Source organism: Chroicocephalus ridibundus, chromosome 9, assembly GCF_963924245.1.
Source record: "Chroicocephalus ridibundus chromosome 9, bChrRid1.1, whole genome shotgun sequence".
Taxonomy (NCBI): Eukaryota; Metazoa; Chordata; class Aves; order Charadriiformes; family Laridae; genus Chroicocephalus; species Chroicocephalus ridibundus.
The window spans coordinates 48,425,207-48,443,605 of record NC_086292.1 but is presented as its reverse complement, the minus strand read 5'-3'; the positions used below and the strand labels follow the sequence as shown (position 1 = coordinate 48,443,605).

The 18,399-nt window shown below is 43.8% G+C and overlaps 1 protein-coding gene across 3 annotated transcripts in view; it reads right to left on the bottom strand.

Annotated features, from left to right (window-relative positions):
* The window catches only part of IQCH (IQ motif containing H), a 73,336-nt gene that overhangs the window by 12,680 nt on the left and 42,257 nt on the right, over nt 1–18,399 (bottom strand). For all 3 annotated transcript variants that reach the window (XR_010072438.1, XM_063345715.1, XM_063345713.1), the window contains exons 15-16: nt 12,329–12,449; nt 10,279–10,565 (exon numbers count right to left, since the gene is read on the bottom strand). Coding sequence is in view for 2 of the 3 variants with exons in the window: in XM_063345715.1 (XP_063201785.1) it covers nt 10,279–10,565; nt 12,329–12,449 (408 nt within the window). In the remaining variant the exon portion in view is untranslated. The remainder of the gene's footprint in view (nt 1–10,278; nt 10,566–12,328; nt 12,450–18,399) is intronic.

The window sequence follows — 18,399 nt, the reverse complement described above, 5'->3', positions numbered from 1 at the left end:
TTCAGACAAACCGTACCAAGCGTGGGGCAGCACATACAGTTCACAAGAGTTACTCAACAAATCCCATGTTGTCAGCAACTAAAATTGAAGTACATGCAAAGTGACATTGTTTTCATTTCAGACGTAGAGAAGAGACCCATTAATTACGCGTGTGATACATTTCACGTACTCTGAACAAAACCCAGCGTGCCAACCTGGCTCTAAGGCCCCCCTGGCACGTTCCCAGTCCCTGCCCTGGGCGGGCACAGCAGCGCTCCCACATCCCCGCTCCAGCCCCATCGCTGCCCCGGGAAGGGGCTGTAACACAGGGAAGAGGAGAAAAAGCTTTTAGCGGGGCAAGTTTCATGCTGGAAATCACAAGACCAGCCAAACACTATTTTGAGGAGTTTCTGTTACTTTTAGGGTGTATCTTTGGACGTGGTGTCGTCACGTCAGATGGGCTACCCTCAAAATGAAGGGCTCAGATCGACGGGGTGGAGCGATGGCCCTGCCATGTAGTGAAGGCAGGTGTCCATCCCCTCCCCTGCCTGCTACTCTCTAACACTGTAGGAAGGACAGCTCTGAACACCTGCTTAAGCCACAGTTCCATCCTACACCGGTAAAGTCAAGGTATTTCTTTTGTTTTTTTAAATACAGGGTGTGGATCTCCACAGCCCCGAGCATGAGGGGGAGGAAGGCAAACATGGCTGGGAGCCACCTGTCCACCTCCTCTCATCCTGGGCCTGCGCCTGAGGCTGAACCACCCCCACCGCAAGTTAAAGCGGCCAAATGGTCATTACTGCGAGCCAGCTGGGATCACCCCGAGCAGCCTTCTCCTGGCTCAGGACCGTCAGAGAACACTAGAATGTAGCCACGTCCCTTTCTGCCCTGGATGCATCCCAGAACATCCCTAATGTGGGGAGAAAGGAAGGAGGATCAGGTGGGATAAGATTCCAGCTTCATCCTAGCAGGGGATTCCCTTTTGCCATGGAAATTCAGAAACGCCCTTTAAGCCCCCTCCGTAGTGCTACAGAAGCGGGAAAGACACAGGGCCTGGGCAACGGCACTAACTTTATTTTCATGGGATTGGCAACAGGATAATTTTTTTTCCCCATTTTATTAGCTCAAATGCAGCCCTAGCTGGCTGAATCCTTTGACGGAACAATTTCTATGTCCCATTCCAGTTCCTGAAGGTCACAAATGCTCTTTGAAAAATTATAGCAATTAATAACGGGCAACATTTGTGGTAGTTTTAAGCAAGGGTGGAAGTTCGGCAGGCCTGAGTCCGGCCGGTGCGTCCGTGTGACGACAGCAGCCGTGCAGCCGCTTACAGTGGTTACAGCGATGATGGTGGTTACAGCGGTTATAGCCTCTTCTTCTGGAAGTAGGCAGCGGACATCTGTGTGCTGGCTCTGTCAGCCTGGCACCTTTCACCAATAATATATCAATATTTATTCCCAAATGGAAAGGGGTAGCCCATTACATCACACTAAGCACATGTTGACCGTATTGAAGTTAGCAGGTGTCCCTTGAGTGTAATGACCTAAAATTAATTATAATAAACAAAGAAAACAGCACCAGAATCCTTTAGATCTGTGTCTAAGGAATTCTAATTAGGTGGATTCCACAGTCGATGACTTCTCATTTTCTGTGAGGGTGCCACCAAGCTTATGCTATGATCACATATTTCCACTGCTTTGACCGTGCTGTTTGGCATGCAGAGCACTGAGCTACATCAGCACGGCCAGAGCTGCCACCAGGAGCAGACATGGAGAAGACCATGAACTGAGAAAAACATCTAATGTTACATCAAGGCGAGCTGAGCACCTCACGACCATGACCAATCTGGGCAACATAAATTAGACATACCTATTGCTCTCTCTTCTGCGGCTGAGGGAGCTGGGGGTGCTCAGCCTGGAGAAAAGGGGGCTGAGGGGAGACCTTCTCGCTCTCTACAGCTCCCTGAAAGGAGGGGGTAGCCAGGGGGGGTCGGGCTCTTCTCCCACGGAACAGGAGATAGGACAAGAGGGAATGGCCTCAAGTTGCGCCAGCGGAGGTTTAGGATGGATATTAGGAAAACATTTTTACACTGAAAGGGTTATTGGAACAGGCTGCCCAGGGCACTGGCTGAGGCACCATCCCTGGAGGGATTTAAAAGACGGGTAGACAGTGCTTAGAGATACGGTTTCGTGACGGGTTTTGTCAGAGTTGGGTTGATGGTTGGACTCCGTGATCGGAAAGGTTCCTTCCAACCCCGGCAGTTCTGTGATTCTGCTCCTTTTGCCACTTTAAAACACCAGAGCACGGGAAGCTCTCAGCTCGGCTGCTCCTTCCAGTCCTGCCGTCCTGGTGCTGCCGGCCGGCCTTAGTGACGCATCACGCAGCGTGTGAGCAGAGGCAGGCACAGAAAAGAGGGTATGGTGGAAAAAGCAGCATTAACAAAGGTGGCGCCGGTCACCCCAAACAGAGACACGACTCCTCAACTGAAAGAACAGTCTCTGTGAAGGATGATGGAAACTTTTGATTCCACAGACAGCTCTTCTCCTCCTCTCCTTGCTGTGAGAGGCACAGAACACTCCGCGAGGAAGAGGCAGCGTCACGTACAGACCTCCAGCGCTGCTCCCCACCATCGCTGGGATCGGATTGAAGGCTTTGCCCACATATTCTTTGGTTCCCTGCGTACTTTCTAGCACTAGATTATGTATGGCAACTAAAAGGGCGCTCATCATCCTCAACATGACCACTACTAACCAGGGGGAGCTCAGGCAGGCTCCCGCTATTAATGCCTTTGAAAACTGAAAGGTAGAAGCAGTTAAAACCGATAGAGAAGTCAGGGGGGAAAAGGTAAGAGCGGCCCTACACGGTCTCTAACGAAAAAGTACCCAGCATCAGAAAAAAGCAGTGAGGAACGGATCTCGATACAGTTTCCAGCAACGCCTGGTGCGAGAGCGGAGCAGGGAACACCGCTTCCCAGCAAGGTTCCCGTTTCAAAGGCAGGAGAATCCTCCCAGTTCAGCACCAACAGAGCTGTAAAACAAGCAGGATGTGACATTCCTGTCTGTGGCAGACTTTAACTGAAAAAAACCCCTTACGCGCAGAAACGTGAACCTAGTGAAATTGATTAAAGGCTTTTCACTTTGTCTCAGGACATAAAACAGTAGCTGTTCCTGCAGCCTATTCAAAAAAACCCCAAACCCAACCACGCAAACTGAATGAAAACATTTCTTAGAAACACCAACCCAACTCCACCTTTGTGGCACATAATCTTCAAGACAGTCCTCAGCTCCACAGAGCTCCAAGCACAGGCAGAACAAGCGAAACATCAGACCTACTTATGAGTTTGGGCTGTTCTTCTCTTAGCAGGCGAGAAAGTTCGTGCAGGTGCAGCTCTCCAGTAACATCTGTTGGATTGCAACAGGTTTTCCTTTGAAGTAATATAAAATTGGTGTCAAAAGCTGCTAGAATGCCCTGAAAATCTGAGCTGTGGTGTTGGTTTAGGTATTTATTTTTTTTATTATTTCTTTATGAATATATCTCCATGGTTTATAAAGCAATGCCAGTGGAGGTCAAGCAGTTAATAGCCAGATGAATTACCATCTCCTCCAGTAAATCAGGAGCTGTTTGGAGAAGGCCTGTGCAAGGGTGAAGTTTAAGTAAAGATAAAGAATGAGACAATCATACAGATTAACAAATATCTATTACTTGAGGCCATCCTCATTTTCTGAGGATATACAATAAGGGCATGTCTGCAATCATCGGTATTTATGATTGTAGGCACCACATCCTGGGGGGACTGCATGGGAATTTAGCATAACACAAGGAGCTTTAACTGGAGATTTTGGGGACTTCCAGGACACTTGTGTGTTCAGAAATTGAAGTGGAACAGAGCTCACTTGTTAAGTTTAGAACTGAAATTGGATTTTCAAACAACAAAGTTGAAAGATAACCAGATCTAGGTTTTTACTATGAGTTATGATTTTTTTTTTAAAAAAAAAAGGTAGAGGCAGTAGGAAAGATTTTAGATATTCTTAAGAGTGGTTCTAGATTAAGCTAAGCAAAGCACAGATTAGGACTTTCCAGAATCCCATCACTGGGAAAAAAAAAAAAAAAAAAAGAAATACATCTTGCAAGACTTACTGGCTGTTTGTCCAAGGAAATACGATGAAGTGTGGAATTGCTCCCTTTTCCACAGGCTGCCAAGTGCTACCAGGAGACTCTCTCCTTCAGCGCGCGCAGCTGAAGAGCCTGCGCTTCATGGTAAAGACATCTCAAGTGAATAAAGTCACAATTACAGTGTAATTCTTTACAACTGCCATAAAAATGCTTCAGCTTTAAAACGTAAACTTGAGAAGGGAAGGAAACATAAATTCTTAAAGAGTTACTAAATTATAGCTTTTCTTTCTCCAGTTTAACCGTTTTATCTGCATCTAGTATTGATGTTTGCGTTACTGTAAAGAGCACACCCGCTATTTTTAAAGAAGTGGTTGAATGACACTGTAAAAATGGCAATTGTCAAAATATTAATGCAACCTGGGCGTTGAAAAGAGAGCTTTTTTTATGACTTTTTAAAATTCACAATACAATTGATTATTTCAGCAGCCATTGCAGGCAGGATCTTATCCGGCTGCCACCTCGTGGCAGCTGCTGGGATGGTCTGGTGCTGGCCCAAAAGCTTCAATTTTAGGGCTGTAGAACTGGCCCTAACCTCTGTCCTGCTGAATATAAGATGGGTAATGAAAATATGCTGGCTCTTATTTGAAAATAACACATAGAAAATGCTACATTCTGTCTGGAGAAATTTTAAAACGCGTACGTGCATAGGGAAGAATGCATCCCGCCGGAACCATCCCTCAATTAGCTCAGCTGTAAGGCCAGAGCTGCCCGACGGCCTTCAGAGACACCTGGACTCTGCTCCAATTTGCTCATCCAAACCCCAGACCTGTGACTGGAACGGAGGGAGAATGCCCACCTAAACCTTCCTGGCTCTATAATTCTCCTTTCGGTATGTTCCGCCTCATCTCTTCCTCCGTGCCCACACGGAACAACTTAATCCGGTGTTCTCTCACTATTGCTGCAAGAGGTACGGGGCTGCGTGAGCTATCAGACCGGTGGAAGAGGTGACTTACGACCCCGCTTCTCCAAATTATCTGTCCACAGATCTATGAACATAAGTAAGTTCACACATTCAAGCAGTCCCAGTCAATTAAATGGACTTATTTAGGTGCAGCTCCTTGATAAGTTGGGATCTGAGCAGCATCCAGTCAATACGGTGCAAGTCTTCCCTTGGAAGGGTCAAGGCCTTGCTCTTAAAGATCAGTCTTGGAAAACAGAGTGGGAATCAGAAGCAATTCAGTCCAAGTTATGCACCTAATTTTTCTCCTCCACTTCTTCCCCCAAGACATTGAAAACAGCACGTCTCCATCTCCCTTTCCCTCGGGAGCAAATCACAGATGCTTAGAACTAAAATAGAAATAGAATCCCGAGGCAAACAGAGATTTGTGCCAAGTCCCCAGCTCTCTCTGCCCCTCAGACCCCTGCCGGGGCGCTCGCAGCCAGGCAGCTTGTGGCAGCCGATGCATAATCCCGCGGGTGCCCCACGCCGCGCTCCGGGGCAGGCAGTGCGGAGAGCAGTGGAGGCAGCGGCAGGCTCTGCCTCGCCACCTTCCCCAGCTAACCCAGCACTGCCGCTCCGACCTCAGCCTCAGAGTTATACACGAAATAAACAATGAAATGCAAGAAATGAAGTACAACGCGCAGCAGACCGCGGGACAGACAGGTGCGAAGACTATCAGACAGGAGTTAGATCCTCCTACAGGCACTACCCTCCATGCTGTTGGTTGCAAACTGCGACCTCCTCCAGTTCTATCCTAATTTAAGGAAGAGCTATGTGTAGATGGAGGACAATGCAATCTGCAGCCATCTCTGAATTACTTGCTGTACGTAGAAGCGGTGGCAAACAGGCCAGCTAGGAAATCTCCCCTGTGAGGACGAAGGAAAGGGAGCTGGGCGAGACCTGGGTACCAAGGAGAAGCACATGGAAAGCCCAGTGGAAACAGGAGGCAGTATCTTACATCTGAAAGGTTGCAGCATCGCCCAGCTCCTGCGGGCCTGAGGACAGCAGCACTTTTGTCACATTTTGGTCACTGTAGACCGCAAGAACTGCAAGAGTAAAGATATCGCTGTGCCTCTGACGGACACAAAACTCTGCAGTGACCCAAAGCGAGATTACTTTCTCATTTCTACATTCACTCTGGCTTCCCGTTGACTTACGCGTTTGACAGACAGGCTTTATTCCATATCCCTCACACGGAGTCTCTTTGCTACTAGTGCTCCAAAGGAAGACAGCAACGGGAGAAAAGCACACTGAAGGAAAAGACTCGCTAACAGTAGCGATCTAAAAATACAAGCAATACCCCCGTTTTTCATATCAAGATTAATTTTATGGTTATGACATACAGATTTTTAAAGGCTTTCAGATGAAGAGCCTGAAACTCAAAGTACGCGCATTTCTTTCCTCTGCTCCGAAGACCCTTCGCACGAGTGCACAGGGGAAGTAGATGTGAAGAGACGGATTGCAGCGTACAGCCGCTCAGGACGCAACGGCGGAAATACATTTTCACTTATTTGGCCCTTCACATTTCCTAAAGAGTTGTATTTATGTAGCACGTAACTTTATGAAGGTTTGAGGGATTTTTAAGTGTTTAAATACTCAGACTGTATTGGTAACAGATGTTCAATGATATATTTAATTTTTAGTTTTACTGAAAATATCATGTATCGGTTGATATTTTCCATAAAATATAACTTTGAAAGAATGCGTAAACATGCTGTACTTCCAGGAAATGTATCTGAGCCTTTCAGCTACTACATTAAAGTGGGCACTTCTGAAATTAGTGAGCAAATGTTCTGAGAGTCTAATAGGATTTCTTGTTTGCCAAAAAAATAGTGCTTTCAGAAGCACAATCTTTTGTGTAATCTCTCTCTCACAAGACAGATGGCATCATTAATTGCCTCTGCATCTAGTTAAATTTTAAAACCTGTGCTTAAATAATGTTAAAGTTGTGGTACATGCTGACAAACATAGGAAATATTAAGGTAGAGTCAATTAGAAACAAGGGAAGAAAATGAAGCCAGAACAGCCAGGAATAATACGAGGCCACAAGAAATGGCTGATTTAATACGTCCATCTTCATGCCAGGAAGTGTTCCAACCTTAATAATCTAGGAAGCATTTCTGCATTTGGGTGAACTCCTGACTTGAGTGAAGCAATTGGCAAAACTCTCAAGAATGTCATCCCTTAATCTTTTTAAAGCAACTTTACACGGAACTTTACATAAAGCAACTCTATGGCTTATCGGCAGTTCTGATCACAGCGCCTGCGTAAATACGTTTTGGGAGTCAAATGTAACTGTGAGCTGTATTTCAAAGCTAACATTATTCCAAGTCTCTGGTTTACCACAGTCACCCTACAGTGCTATCAGTAACCAAAAGCCTGATTTTAAGCCTTCTCTGAGTTTAAAATGGAATACAATTACCGTAGCCCTGCCAAAGAGCCAGCTTTTGCCAATAGATACCATATGCTAACTCTTTGGTTTTAAATACAAGCCCTGTGTTTAAAGCCTTTCCTCACACCATACAAGCTGTGATTGTCAGACACGTAGGAGAAACGGACGCCCAAAGGGATTTGAGTGTGTTCGGCCACACCACCTTCGCAAAGTCCACCCGTACCACGTGGCCCAGCCCACTGAATACGGACATGTTCCCTTTTACAGCGTAACATTTTTTAAGGTCTCCTAATTGAAGATTGTAGAAGAAAACAATATAAAACGAGCATAAAAACAATGAGATGCATTGAAAATACAAGAAAAAAAAAATAGAGACTGGATGCTGAGATCTTGAATCGGCATCCGTATCCACATGCCAATTTTTAATTTGTATAGTTGTACCTGGTAAGTTCAACAATACTATTCATCACTAACAATAAGGATTTTATCTTCTCTAAAAGTTATCTCATTTTCTTTAGTCTTTGAACACAAGGCCACTACCAGAACACTGAAAGCTCAATCTCTTCACCCAGATTTTACTTCATCTGTTTTAATCTGGCGTTATGCTTTAGGTTTTTACGCCTGCCATAATATTCAATCCTATTGGCCAATATCAACCAGACTTGGAAGAAGGTAAGAGCATCAAATATACTAAACTCCCATGAGATTCCTAAAATAAGTAAGTGGACAGAGGAAAGAGGCTTTACAATGGGAAAGGCTGCAGGGAGAGTTCAGCTGGAGAACAGGTGGGAACTTAACTCCAGAGCACAAATTTATGGGAAGCCTGGCTTCACTGTTTTTAAGCTCATGGAAATATTTTTAATCAGAATACGGTATCCAATAATGCCCTTCATTTGGTTTTCATAGTGTCTGACTGGTGAAAGAATTTAGTAGATTACATTGTGACGAAGAAATCTGACCTTATGAATAAAACAAATTCCAGATTCCTCTAGCGTAGAAACATGCGAAGTTAGTATTTTGTTACAAACTGTGATTAAGGCTGATCATCAACATTCATGCCAGGGATTAAATTGCTTCTTTAAACCCATTCTCTTACCTATTTGTTCCTTGGCACTGAAAGCAGTATGTGTTGGGACAGCATCCTCCACCACTTAGAAGGTCTGGAAGTTCAGTTATGGATTATAAGGGACAGTGGCCACCTCTCCTCTGCTTCCCTGCCATCCATTGTAGGCAACAGCAGATTCTGGAGCCAATACCCTTCTGCGCTCTTGATTTATTATATTACTTTTTATGTTGTCAAAGTTCTGATACAGCAGACTATGAGGTTTTGCTGATAGGCTTGTAAACACCGGCAGGGAGGACTAGGGTCACTTGAGTGGTTCTGATTTTACCTTCTGAAAAGACCCCATTACTCATCTACACAAAAGACTCTCCTGGGCAGAATTCCACGAGAAAGCATTTATTTAGTCCCTTCCATTCTGTTCAGTTACGCCTGACGTAAGTCACACGGTGCTCCAGCACTCCAAAACTGCACGGGCTTCCTAGCAGCATTTTCCTGTCTAGGTAATTCAAAGCGTTAACCTTGGAATTTCATTCTCTAAAATGCTCTGCTCTCAAGACTGCTCGATACCAGGCGTACAGGAAGCCTCAGAGTTTTGATAGACCAAAAGGGCTCTGATAAAACCACTCAGCAGCCCGTGCAGCCCACGTGGAAAACTCGTTAGGACAAGAATCTACAGAGGGAATTCCACAGGAACATTTATGCTAGAGATAAACAGCTTAAGCTATCGCATGGGCACATTTTTAGAAGCTACTGCCCCTCAAGTGAGGTGATGTAGATGCTCCCAGCCCCCTACATCCAGGAAGCGACGCAGGTTCACGTCAATCCCTGCAACAATATCTTTAACCATATGCACTGTCACGTGACACACATTGACCTCGGTCTGCACTTTGATATTGGGGGATAATTTTGTATCTGGTGTGAGATCGCGTCTGTCTGTCTTGCAGTAACTTATTCTCTCGGGCCACAAGCGAAATGGAGAGCCAAAGTGGTTTGAATGAGCGTGTTTTCCTTTTCATTCACAATGAGCCGATACCCCACGGCCAGCTGCTCTGTACCCGCTCAGAGACAGGAACGGCTGACCCAGGGCTGAGACACGGGAAGGGACTGCTTTCCATTACCACGCTCTCCGTAAATTAGCCATTATGCTGTAAACCAAATTGTTCATCACTGCTATCCTTTTTGCTACAAGAAATTGTCAGTATCCCCTCTTCCTTAGATTCATCCTCAAACCTCAGATCTGCCTTCTTACAGACACTGGTTTACTCAAAAGCGTACAATAATCTCTGTAATTATTTTTAAAGAGCAAAATACAAGAGATTCAGAACACTTTGAATCTAAAATAATCTAATCATCTTAGCCATAAGACCATCGTCTGTAATTACCAGCTTAATGCGGAATGCACTTATTTTAGGGAAAGAAAAGCCACTAGAAGAAATTAAAATATTATTTTCTTATCACTCAGCTTTGAAAGCAGCCCTCCAGGTTTTGTTGGGTTGTTACTCTTCAGGCTGATGAAAAAGGTTCCTCAGGTCCACCTGGCACATCAGGTCTAAAAGTTATACTATTGTTAGAATAACCACGGGCTTTACTCCACATGCCTTTTGGCTTAGAAGGGAAGTTTGTTCAAAAGGGCAAAGCTTTCTGCTGAGAGATCTGTTGGGATCAAGTCGGAAAGCAGACATTTCTTGATCTCAAGGAGACAGCGTGAAGTAACAGGTCTGCCCCACTCACCTGCTGCTCCATGGTTTGTGGATGGATGAAAGTCACGAAATCAACAGAGAAGTAGCCAAGCACTCCTTTAGATTTACAGGTTTCTCCAATTTTTAAGCAGAGCGAATTGAGAACTGCTGGATCAACAGAACATTGTGGAATAGTAGTGCCAGATGACCGCAAAGGACCTTCAGCATGGAGCTGGTCTCCAGATGACACTATCTTTATCTCGCCTGTTGGCTCTATCAGCACATCCACCGTAAGGTTTGTGACATTTTCTGAGAGCGGGAAGGCTTCTATCACACCACCTAGTAAGAAATGAATTAGCTGTTAAGCTAGTAATCAAATTCACACGCGATGCTCTTCAGAGTGCACAGAATGAAACCATCCAGCTCCTATTGTGCTCCGACATTGCAGGGAGGACTGCTATGGAGATACAGTAAGTAAATAAATGTAATGTGAGCAGCATAGCTAGAACCCATGAATCTCTTTGAAGAGAAAGAATATATCTCATCTACTATAGCACCGTACAGTCCAACCAGTGGCTTTTGAGCTGCAGATGCTTTGCGAGCAGTTACAAACTGGATATATTACATATCTGACAGGAGAAACATGCTCTTGGGTAGCATAAATGAATCCTGGGCTGTCCCACAGCCCAGCTAAATGCTAGGCCCAGAACAGCAGTGAAATACAATGCTGGAACCTCGAGGAAGTTGTATCTCCTGCTGTGAATTTATCTCGGAGATTCCCATCCATGTGAGGGTCTAAAATAAGTAATCTGCCTTTTGGTAGGAGGAGGAACTTGGTGTGGAGATGGGAAGGCTGGTACATGACAACTTCTTGCAAGGTTGCCCATAAGAAAATCACAAAGAACACCGGCTGGCATTCTGGATTTGCCTTTTTACTGCATATAATGCCACAAGTCATTTAGTTACAATAAAATAATATGTAATAAAAATTGGTCCTATATATGTTAACTGGCATTATTTTTCCAAAAAACACTTTCAAAGCTTTGAATCATCCTTGTCTCTTCCACAGATAAAGAAATGCATGAAACATATATATCCATTATATATAACACAAAACGATGGCAGGGCAGAATCACCACAGAAATTCACTGCCCAACCAGAAACACTGTGTCTTTTCCACTCAAAATCTGGCATACAAATATAGGATGTCAACACACGTGTGCAACGCTGACTCACACATACACTGATATGCCGCGATCAGACAAGGGTTTTCTCTGCACTGCCTCTTACGGACACAGGCGGGCTCCCTTCTGAGCTCTAGGCCAGTTGGGTACTGGCCAGCTTTGATCCAAAGGTGCCATGAGCGGGTTTAATGCAGGAAGCCCCGCTGAGGGCTCGGCACACGCAAACAAAACTATCCAGCTATCAGATTGGAACTTGTTCATATTCCTTTGGTTGGAGGGCAAGAAAGAGCACGGCAATGGTCTAACGAGGAGTCTGTGCCAATGTCCTGGTAAGGGACAATTCGGCACGGCATTCCCGATCCTCAGTGGTGACACTACCTGCCTGGAAGGCAAAAACTGGGGAGAAAGCTCAGCTCTTCTCCAAACCAGTTAAAGGTTATGAGCACGTTTCAGTTTATGCATTGTATGTGTGTAGCATCCAGAGTTTCATACAGCTCCCTTCCTGGTCCTACAGGAGGGAAAAGCGAGTCTTGCAGCTGTTTGCTCACCAACACCTAACAACGACGAAATATTCTCCCATTTACCCATGTGGAAACCCACGTGCCAGCATTCCTCAAAGCCCTTTGCGAAATGCGACGGCCTCCAGTACAGTAACCCAGGATTAAGGAGTTGGTGCTTATTGATTCAGAATCACACGAAAAAGGTAATCCAGGATTAATATAGGTTAAGTGCTTGGATGGGCCATATGAATGATAGAATAGTTGCCTGTAATTCATTTGTAAATGAACATTTGAAGCATAATGGAGAAATAAAGGGAGAGAAATATTTAAATGGGCCCAAGATTAACAAGAATATGGCATACAATATGGTATAATTACTCCTTATAACACTTAACAGTGACTTTGTAGTCTTATTTACCTTGACTAAGAAATGTTTGGAGGAATTTTTCCCATGTAGGGAATCGTTTCTCATTGACTGGCTGTACGTGCTGTGCTAAAAGGCCCGGCAGCTCCTGGGAGATCTTCACCAAAGCTGGCTCCTGCAGAAACAAATTAAATAGAACCACAAGCAATTTTACTACAGAAATGAAAACTGCTTGTGGGGTGATTAAAAACCAGGCCTCCAACAGGCAAAAAAAAAAAAAAATGTGGTTACTGTTTACCCACAGTCAGGAAGCCTTTTTTAATTTTTCTACTTGCTACTCTTCCCTCCTATCGAAAACTGTCCTCCTCTGAAAGACAATCCCCCCCCCGCCTTTGGCATGGCATCTATTTCATTATAATTTATATCAATAATTTGATCTGGCAACTGAAAATGCTAAGCACTTGGTAACTGCTTAGGGATCAATACCAGCAGTCAATAACTTCTACATTGTTTATATTTTGTAACTGTGCATATTGAAAGAGTCACATATGCCAGAAATAGTTTTACTGACTCTATGTTTAAGCCGTTACATCAATCCAAACACCATTTTGTTATCAAAAAACAAAAGGAGGAATAATCAACCAAAAGCGTTTCTAGAGCGGGAGATACCCTTTAACACTCTCCAATCTGGAACATAAATTCACGAGTGTATTTGTGCCTCTATCTTTGGTAGAATTGATTAGCCATGCTATAGGAGATAAGCTAGCTTTTTTCCTAGTTTCAAATTCTTTACTATATTATCACACACACAAAACAACCCCATTAAATACAGAAACTGACTGCTTTTACTGTTCAAAAATGTCCCAGAAGTACACAAGCATATAAAGTGCAAGGACCCTGACTCTATTGCTTCAGGCTCCTTCTCTTGCTGCTTCATAAGCATTCGCCTGCTTCCCCTGGGTCTCTTTGCTTCTGTTTTACGCGCTCTCTCTTCAGCCTCCCCTGCTTCAGAAGATGACCAGCCATCCTCTGATCTCGGCAATGTCCTAAGCCACAATCATATTATCTTGAGCTCTGGAGGAACATGATAAAACCTGATGGCTAACATCTAAGAATAGGGAAAAAAAAATAAATAAAAATGTGTTTTTCCAGAGCAGTGAGTTTGAAGAGATGGGCTTTGTCATGAAGCGCATAAAGTGACGTAATCAAAAAGACAAATTCAAAATCAGCTTACTGCGACTTATCTACCAGAATGAGGAGGATGGGCCAATGCTTAGGGTATCGGCTTTGCGTACAGGAGACCTAGATATGTTGCTGAAGGCAGTTTGCCTGAGACTTCAGGAAAGCGACTTTCTGTCTGCGTCTCAGCTGTCCAGCCATGAGAGGGGGACAATTGCTGTCCCTACCTCACATGGAATTGAGAAAAAAATGCCTTAAAAATATCGCGGTGCTTAGATAATGATGCTGATCTGGGCTACGTGGGCTCCTTTCATATACTAAAGAGAAAAGTATGCGTGGCTGACTTTAAACATCTCAGAAAAGATGCTAAAAAATTGTTTTAGTTAGCGTATCGATACACCAAGCAGCACGGTCTTTAACCTGACAGTTCAAACAAAGGACCACATAAACTGCAAGATCCAAGTTCAGAATTTACCCAGATTCTGGTCTTAAACTGCTCATTCCCTTAAAACCTTTAAGGAGGAATGTAGGTTTTTGATAGCTCAGCTGACTAAAACAAGAGAGCAGCGAGCAAATAAATATCCATTGGCCTTATCTTGGTTTGTATTTGTGTTGAAATATTGCTAAGCCAAGAAGTCCCAAGATGAGGTGGTTCATTGCGCAGCGAAAACAAACGCAGCTTTGGAGAGAGGATCTGAGCCATGGTGGATGTCATGGAGCTGCGGACCCACAAATGAGTTTGCACCTGCCAGTGCACTCAGCGATACCTCCGTCACGCTGGGTCTCATCCCTGAGATCTAATGACTTTGGGTATTGTGTAATTTAAACAGAAATATAAAACCAAACAAACAATAGAGAAGGTATGCAATGGCTGCCTGAAAGCTTTTGCTAAATTACTGGGAAAAAACCCGATAATCCCCGCTGGACATGTAGAAGCATTTGCAAGTGCTGTAACCAAGCTTGTATAAGCAAAAATTAAACTTTGGACACGTCAACTGGGACACAATTTTCCATTGCAACAATTCTGAGGGACATGAGGGCAGCCGCGCCAGCTCCGTGGACCAGTGCTGGGGACAGCCGTATCTCCTTTCAGACAGAGCTGTTTTCAAGGATTACATGCGGTTGTGAAAGAAAGCTCCCTAAAGGGGGTGCAAAATCAAGCAGAACTTCCAAACTTTGCAGTGCATTGATGGGCACGCTTACCGGGCTCACCAATGGAGGCTGCTGGTAAGACACAGTCTCCTTTCACCTCATCTATACACACAGCAACGTCATATGCTGCTACTCTCTGTCCACATGATGGACACTGGACAGGCAAGAGCGTTGCGGTACTTCCTCAACAGACCCAGCGTTTCTTGCTTAAATAAGGTCAAATAGCATTTGAAGGGGACTTGAACACAAGACAAACTCAGAGCATCTGTTAGGGCAACGCAGCTGCACAGCGCCCGGCTCAGGAGCATCTTCCAGTTCAGGGCTACCAAGATGATGAGGGACTGGAGCATCTCTGTGCTGAGGAGAGGCTGAGAGCCCTGCGGGTGTTCAGCCTGGAGAAGAGCAGGCTGAGAGGGGATCTCATCAATGCCCACCAATATCTAAAGGGTGCGTGTCAGGAGGATGGGGCCAGGCTCTTCTCGGTGGTGCCCAGTGACACAGGAAATTCTGTCTGAACATGAGGAAAAACTACTCTCCCGTGAGGGTGGCAGAGCCCTGGCACAGGCTGCCCAGAGAGGTGGGGGAGTCTCCGTCTCTGGAGACATCCCAACCCCGCCTGGAGGCGTTCCTGTGCCACCTGCTGTGGGTGACCCTGCTCTGGCAGGGGGTGGGACCGGGTGATCTCCAGAGGGCCCTTCCCACCCCCACCACTCTGGGAATCTGATTCAAAGCACCCTCAGCACTCGCTGACTGTGAAGGATACGTGCATCAAAACCAGTTGCTTTACAGAAAGAAGACAGGGGCTTTTAAAGAAATAACTAACTCAAGAAAATCTGAAAAACGTTCTCGTGAGATCAAACCCAACATAACAGTGCTTTTAAGAAGTAATGCCCAGATAATCAAGGTGTTCACAGAAGGGAGTCGGGCAACCGCTTTTTAAGGATCAGCACCTGGAATTCTAGTTGAAGTTTTTTTGCAACTGTAAGCTCTAAAAAGGCAATAATCCTGATTATAGGGAGTTTTAGTAGGCAAATTCAAGCCCGGTTCCAACATTCGCTCATGAAGTTAAACCTTTTAAAAGGATCAGTGCTCGGTAGGCTAATTTCATTTAAATTGGACGGTATCTCCAGCAGAGCTTACCAATGTTTTATCTCTTGATGTGGCCCAAACCAATTCAGAATCATAGGCTCAATGGAAACAGGGAGCATTTGTTCAAATCTTTCAGCTGATGTTTCTTAGTACCAGTAAAAAAGGGGCAGCCCAAGTACTGTTTACATCGTGTAGGAATCTTTAAATCTATCCAAATCTGTTTTGCACCTTTTTATAACAATGAATAAGCATTAAAAAAAATTGATACCTTTTACCAGTAAATATAAAATACTTTCTCACCCTTCTGCAAGCTGAATTTTGAAAGGCTTTCTTAGAATGGCAGTTGCAACAAAAAATAAGGACCAAATGTGGCATATGTTGAAGGCACTGGTAGGAAATCTACTCGAGACACATCAGTCAGCAAAGAAAAGCCTGTTGAAAAGGAAAGTAAAATAAAAAGAAAGAAGAAATAGACTTAGAAAGAGGAAGAAAGACCTGCGGACAGAAAGAGCTTGCAGAGCAGAATGCATGAGAAAGACCCAGGGCTTTTTAGCTAAAAATCAGATTGAAAGGAAATTATTTAGACCTTGCAAGCAAATAGAGTGAAGAAAGTAACTCCAAGTAAGTAAAGCTGACTGGGCCAGAGAAGAATAAAATCAGCCGACAGATCCTCAGCAATACAAAGTGCCACATCTCTGCTGAAGTCAATGAAGCTATGGCAATTTATGCCACTTCAATGGCACCATGACAATTCATACCATTTATGCAGTATATCCTTTATATTGCGATCAGTGGAGCTATGATAACTTATTCCAGTTGATCTGATGCGAATCGGTCCAGCCCAGCTTATTCTGACGTTCTCAGCGACACCAGCAAACAGGGCAATATTGGCAGAGTCCAGTGACTGCTGTCTGGCTGTCCAAATAACTTTCATTATTTCCTATTTTGCAAATTAAACCGATTTGACATTTTTTCTAATTCAGACAGGTACATGCTGGCCAGAACCACAATCTACCACACCGAACAAAACAATCTGAGAGGTTTATAAAAATGGCAATGTTTTTGGAAGTGATACACTGAACACCCTTATCTACTTAAAGTTTGCAGCCTGATTTAAAGCCCAGGCATTTAATTGTTAACTGCAAATTTTAAAATTAAAAAGTGCCAATTTTGCTTTCCATGAGCTGGAAAAGCATGTCCTGATAGAAGGTAACATCATGTAAAACAGCCATCATTACCAAGTAACACAAATGTTTTTCGTATGTAAAATTGCTTTGTAAAATATTTGCTCCATCTGCTGAAAGTAGCAAAGACAATTTTCCCTGATAGCTAATGGCCCATTTCAGCTGTATGGCAAGCGATTCACCGTGGCTGCGACTTGCATTAAGTAGAATGGCGAAAACAGTGCACAGAATTCTCCACTTATGTAGTATTATCTACTCACTGCTTCCTGAGAGCCCGTCCCTCATTATCGCGGCCTTCGCTTTGGATCAGCACACAGGACTCGGGTTGCTTCGACTCAAGAGGCTTTTTGTCAAACTGAGGCACATATGCTATGCTTCAATACAAAAGCACAAAACAGCCACTTTCCTTGACTACAAGAACAAGAAGGTTAGTTCTCTTTCAACTTTCCAGCACTTAAACTGCTGTTCCTTTTTTCACACCACATGGGGCCATGGTTTTCTCTTCTGGCTCATGCTGTCACTCTGCACGCTGAGGATTTCAATATATAAAGATCAAGCACTTCTTTTAATTCTAAATTCAGCTACATACACACACACAAAAAAAGGAAGAAAAAACCCCACTGACCTAATCCAGAAAACCCCTCCCAATTGCTTGGTTCATTGTATACGTTGCTATTTACCATACCTCCATTGAAAAGCACATGTTTACATTGTGCCCTGAACTACTTCAACATCTGCTAACAGAGCAATAAAAAATAAATAAAGCAGGACTGTTTAGAAAGAGAGATCCTTTCTGTTTCCTCCCAACACTCCTAAACGGGCAGCAGCAATATGCTGCGAGATGCCTCTTCGTAGATGTCATCTCGGAAAACAATATATGCGGGGAAATCAAATACAAAATCACTACAGCCCGTGCTACCGAAAATCAGACAGAAAGAGGATCCTGAAAGCTCTATGAGCTTGTCAAATAATTCTGCATGTTTATGCACAGCATGTTAATTTGATATTAGGACAATTTTATTAAATAGCTTGCTTTTTTAATAATAAAAACCCCCACAACTCGACGTGCGTTGCTATTTTACGCAGGAAAGCATGTCTTTTGCTAGGTTGCAGCCTTCATTTTTCAAGGTTCCCCACATCTACCTTCAGAGCAAAGAAAATGTAACGTGATTGTCATAATCTCCAAAAATCTCTCTTTAAAAAAAAAAAATTATCATAGTTTATTTCAAATGCAGCATTTGTAAGTTCAGGACATTGGGATGTTAATCCTCAAACCATAGGAGATAAGTAATATTTGAATGCATCTTTTCTGTATTTTAATGAGATCTCTGCGAATGTACAAACAATTCAGATGCCCTCAGATTAATAATATTTCCCTAATTAATTTATTTTTCTCTATTGCAGTCTCTACAAATTTTGTCCACTTTTGTTCATTTGTTCCTTCTTTCTGGCTTGTGTCTCTAAAGAAAGGATTCTAATGCATTCCAAAAATGCGACTTCAAAAAGAAAAAAGGCATCATA